Genomic DNA, 4549 nt, shown 5'->3' on the forward strand with positions numbered 1-4549 from the left:
TTTTCTCTCCCTACTTCCTCTCTTCTTCTTTTCTTCCTTCCCTCTTTCCTCAAAAAGTGTTTGGTAGAAGAACAGCCTGTGTTAAGAGCTATGGAGATTTTATAAGATGCAGAAGCTCAGAGATGTGTTGGGGGTGAGGGTCCATTGCTGGCTGAGAAGCGAGGGATGATGTCATAGGCAGGCAGCATGGTGGGCTGGAATGACTGCAGTGCCCTGGAGTCTCAGAGGGAGCTGAGATTGGAGCAGAGTAGTCCGAGAGTGTCTTGATGCTCTTCGAAGGGAAAAGGCGGTCCAGAGAGAGGGTCCGGCAGGAGCAGACACAGAGCGGGCAGGAGGCCAGGTGGGAATGGGGCTGGGTGGCTTGAGGCCAGTCTCCCAGCAGAGAATAATGGAGAACGTGGTTTGTGGGCTGGCACCAGGAACGCATGCCAGGCTGGGGACCCCTGCCCCTAGGCAGTAGGCAACAGGATGCCGTGTGATGAGAGCTGTTTGGGAGCCTGACCTGGTGACCCCAGGCATGTGTGCAGGGCAGTCAGGAGCAGAAAGGATGTTTCCTGCTTGTATCAGTCAGGGTGGGCTGGGTTATGCTGCAGAAACAAATAACCCCTGAATCTCAGGGGCATAAAATGACAGTGGTTTAGCCCTCAGCCAGGCAGGGGTCAATAGTCCAGGATGCTCTAGTCCAAGGTCACCTTCATCTCAGCAGCAGAGGAAGGTGGCATGGAGAACACTGCACCTGCTCCTAAATGCCTAAATTGAATTCTTGCTTGTCTGCGCCAGGTCATCTCCTCCAAACCCTTCACTCAGCCTGTAGGGACACTTAGGCCAGAGGGGAAGTGGCTTGGAGCCTGGCACTGTGGGCAGGCGCCTGGCGCTGGCAGCAGCTGCCTATTGGCCAGCAGGAGGGGGTGGGACCATCACTCCCTGGTGTCCTCCTGCCCTGCCAGAACTCCCATCTGAGCGGCGGGGACACTTCAGACAGGAGTCCATGGTGTTTAAGTTGTGCTGCAAAGGTGTGGGTTGGTGTTGGCTGGCTAGGGGACGGGAGGAGAAGGCCGCCGAGGAAAGGGGAAAAAGAAAGGAAGAAGAAGGAGAGGAGGAAGGGAAAGAAGAGGCAGAGCGTGAGGCCGAGGGCAGGAGGCAGAGGGGGCCCACCCTGCTGGCTGGCACGAAGGCCTCGCCCATCAGCATTTCCCAGGCAGCCAGCCTCTGCCTGCGGCCTCACCTTCCCTCTGGCCAGTGGGTGGGCAGGGCCAGCGGCTGGCCCTGGGCTCCCTTGCTCGTTCAGAGCGGCCCTGCTTGCAGCCCCGCCGGCGTTGGCACGGTGACAGTAGCCAAGTGTGCAAACTTGTGCCATTGTCCCCAGGCCAGGGGGAGCCATGGAGACTGGCTAATACGACACAGGAAAATGTTTGCTGATGGCAATTCTATGGGCTTTGTCCACCTCTTTCTCCATCATGACGACTCGATTTAAGTCCCTAACTGTTTGACTACAAATGCTAGGGGACCGTGCAACGCCAACCTTTTGTCCGGCCGCACTGAATGGGCAATTCAGGCTTTGTGCAGCTCAATTGAGGAAGCAAACATAAAGACAAGATTCCTGAGAGCTCCGGCTCCCTTCCCATGGATATCCCAGCACCTCGTTAGAGAGTCCGTCCCCGGCTACCTTTCCAACATCAGTGTGCCGCCCGCCCTCACAGGCCTGCCAGTGCCCGATGCCTTGAGAAGGGGGTGGGGAGAGAGGGGAGAGAAAGAGAGGGAGGGAGAGAGACAGAGAGACAGAGAGAGAGCCACTCAACACTCAAGGACAGCGGGGAAGGCAGCCCTCCCTGGCTTACCCCGTCTGATTGTCTGTCTGCACTGGAGCATGGCAGCTGTAGGCCTGGAGTCTTTGGGGGAGGTTTGCAAGCCCATCTCTTCTGGGCCCAGCCCCTCTTCAGTCCTGGACTTTTTAAACACACACACACACACACACACACACGCTCGCACGAGCACGCACACATGCACACACATGCACACACCCCGCCCCCTCGAGAAACCAGGGAACCGAGGTCAAGGGGAGGAGGGGCGTGGACGCCGAGGGGGAGAGTGGGCTGAGGGTAGAAATTTACCGGGAAATGATTGCATTTGGGAGCTGTCTTTTTTGTGATGGTCCCCATGGTGACAATTTGTGACGGCAAAGAATGTGGGAACGGGGCGCTGCCGCCTGATTGGGATGCTTTGTATCTGGAGAGGCGCTCCTGATTGGCCTGAGGGGCCCCCCAGCTCCGGGGACTCGTCCTCCATTCAGCCCACTCGAGGGCTGCACAACTGCCTGCAGCTGGACCACGGAGCTCGCCGGCCACGCGGGGCCTGGCCCAGGTCTGCGGCGGGGAACCGGCGGGGCCACCTTGGCGGGGCCCGGGGCCCCGCACCCTCGGTCAGTGTGGAGGCCCAGGCGGCTCAGGCCCGACTGGGTGGGGGCGTGGGGCAGGCTGCGGCCTGGGGGAGGGGCGAGGTGCCTTGGGTGGTGGCCGAGGAGGCATGAAATTGCTGCAGATGCTTCTACGGGGGAGTCCCTGCTGCCCACAGCCTGCGATCAGCCCGCCAGGCAGGCCTCGGCTTGAGTGCCAGACAGGGGTCCTGCCTGTCCTGCGTGAGAGCTGTGGGTGGAGCGTGGGGACTAAGGAGGGGGGTTGATGCTAGCAGGGCTGGGGGCGGGGGTGGGAGGAGGAGGGCACCTCCAGGGAGAAAGGGGGCTTGGCCTTGCCTTAAAGTGAAGCAGTCGCCTCGGCTCAGAAAATAAAAACCTTGCTGGCAAGTTGTGCACGCCGACAGCATGGTGTGTGGAAGACCCAGTGGGCTGGGGGCACGGAGACCTGGCCTCCAGCCGCAGCAATGCGACTTGTGGCTGGGTTTCCTTGGGCAAGTTGCCTGACCTCTCTGAGCCTCAGCTTCAAGCAAAGGGCAACAGTCCCAGGAAGACAGAATGCATTTGCACCTGTTCCATCACAGATGCTCTGGGAATGCTTAGGGGTTTGAACGGGTATCCCACAACCCATAGCTCTGTTCTAGGGTGCAGGGGTGCTGGGATGGGAGCCACAGTCTGCAGCCATGTGGCCTTTGTCAGGGGCTGAGTGTGGTTGCTCGAAGAGACTCCAACGGCTGGTGTGTCCCTCCAGGTCAGCTCTGTGCCTTTCCCTGGAGCTGCCAGCCACCTGCAGAACCCTCTCTCTTCATGGAAAGCTCTATGCAGTGTCCCCCTGGTGATGGCATCTGACAGTGACGTGAAGATGCTGCTGAACTTCGTGAACCTGGCATCTAGCGACATCAAGGCGGCCCTGGACAAGTCTGCGCCGTGCCGCCGCTCGGTGGACCACCGCAAGTACCTGCAGAAGCAGCTCAAACGTTTCTCCCAGAAGTATTCCCGGCTTCCGCGGGGACTCCCCAGCAGAGGGGCCGAGCCTCACTTGAAAAGGGTGCCCGAGGACCGGCCTGGGAGGCTGCCCCGTGATTCTGGCCACAATTCCAGCCCCAGTGGGGGTGGGGGCTACAAGGAGAAGGCCTTGGGGAACCCTTACAGGGAGGAATGTCTCCCTAAGGAGCAGACCCTACAGGGGCAGGATCCAGAAGCTGCCAGACCTGGCCAGGTGCCCATGAGGAAAAGACAGCTGCCCGCTTCCTTCTGGGAAGAGCCACGGCCCACCCACAGCTACCCCATGGGGCTGGAGGGGGGACTGGGCCCCAGGGAGGGCCTGCCCTATGAGGGTAAGAAACATTGCAAGGGTTTGGAGCCCCTGGGGCCTGAGACAGCCCCGCTGCCCACTGAAAAGGAGCCACTCAAGATGCCTGGGGTCTCTCTGGTGGGCCGTGTCAATGCCTGGAGCTGCTGCCCCTTCCAGTACCATGGACAGCCCATTTATCCGGGCCCTCCTGGAGCCTTGCCTCAGAGCCCGGTCCCTGGACTGGGCCTCTGGCGGAAAAGCTCAATTTCCCCTGGGGAGCTGGTCCACTTCTGCAAGGATGTGGAGGGCCCAGGGCAGAAAGTTTACAGACCCGTGGTTCTGAAGCCTATCCCCACCAAGCCAGCCGTGCCCCCACCCATCTTCAACGTCTTCGGCTACCTCTAGCTGGGCTGGAAGGGCCTCGGCCCCCACCTCTGGCCTGTGGGGGTGTTGGGGACCCCAGGAGCTCTCCTGGTTAAGAGTGGGCTGGACAGTGGTGTGGCCTCTTAAGAACCCTCCTTTTGTGTGTGTGTGTGGGAGGGGAGGGCAGGATTGGGGCAGGGGCTTCTCAGGCAGTCCCCGAGCCAGCCCTTGAAGGCTTGGGAGCTGTGGGGCTGGGCTCGGCCGGCCCCTCCCCAACCAGGCCAGAGCCCAACAGCTCATCTGTATCCTTGTGCAGACCTCAGGCGGTGGGGCAGTGCCCTGGCCCGCCAGCCACTCCAGAAGCCAGAGTTACAGGTCTGTTCATCTGCCATCCACTGTGTAAGCCAATCTCAGTTCTGTTCTTCTTGTTCTTTGTAAATATTAAGAAAGTTAAAGTAATAAAGATGTTTCTTTTGCAGTTT

The 4549-nt window shown here is 59.9% G+C and overlaps 1 protein-coding gene across 1 annotated transcript; it reads left to right on the forward strand.

Annotated features, from left to right (window-relative positions):
- Window positions 1–2313: 2313 nt before the first annotated feature.
- On the forward strand, window positions 2314–4549 carry FAM181A (family with sequence similarity 181 member A). The gene is made up of 2 exons (XM_031454242.2): window positions 2314–2419; window positions 3162–4549. Exon 2 carries the CDS (start codon window positions 3249–3251, stop codon window positions 4107–4109), a length of 861 nt encoding a protein of 286 aa, XP_031310102.2. The 5' UTR covers window positions 2314–2419; window positions 3162–3248; the 3' UTR covers window positions 4110–4549.

This window comes from Camelus dromedarius, chromosome 5 (genome assembly GCF_036321535.1).
Source record: "Camelus dromedarius isolate mCamDro1 chromosome 5, mCamDro1.pat, whole genome shotgun sequence".
Taxonomy (NCBI): Eukaryota; Metazoa; Chordata; class Mammalia; order Artiodactyla; family Camelidae; genus Camelus; species Camelus dromedarius.

Bases quoted from the DNA above. Each gene is read 5' to 3' on its own strand.
- FAM181A (XM_031454242.2), top strand. From the start codon at position 3,249: ATGGCATCTGACAGTGACGTGAAGATGCTGCTGAACTTCGTGAACCTG.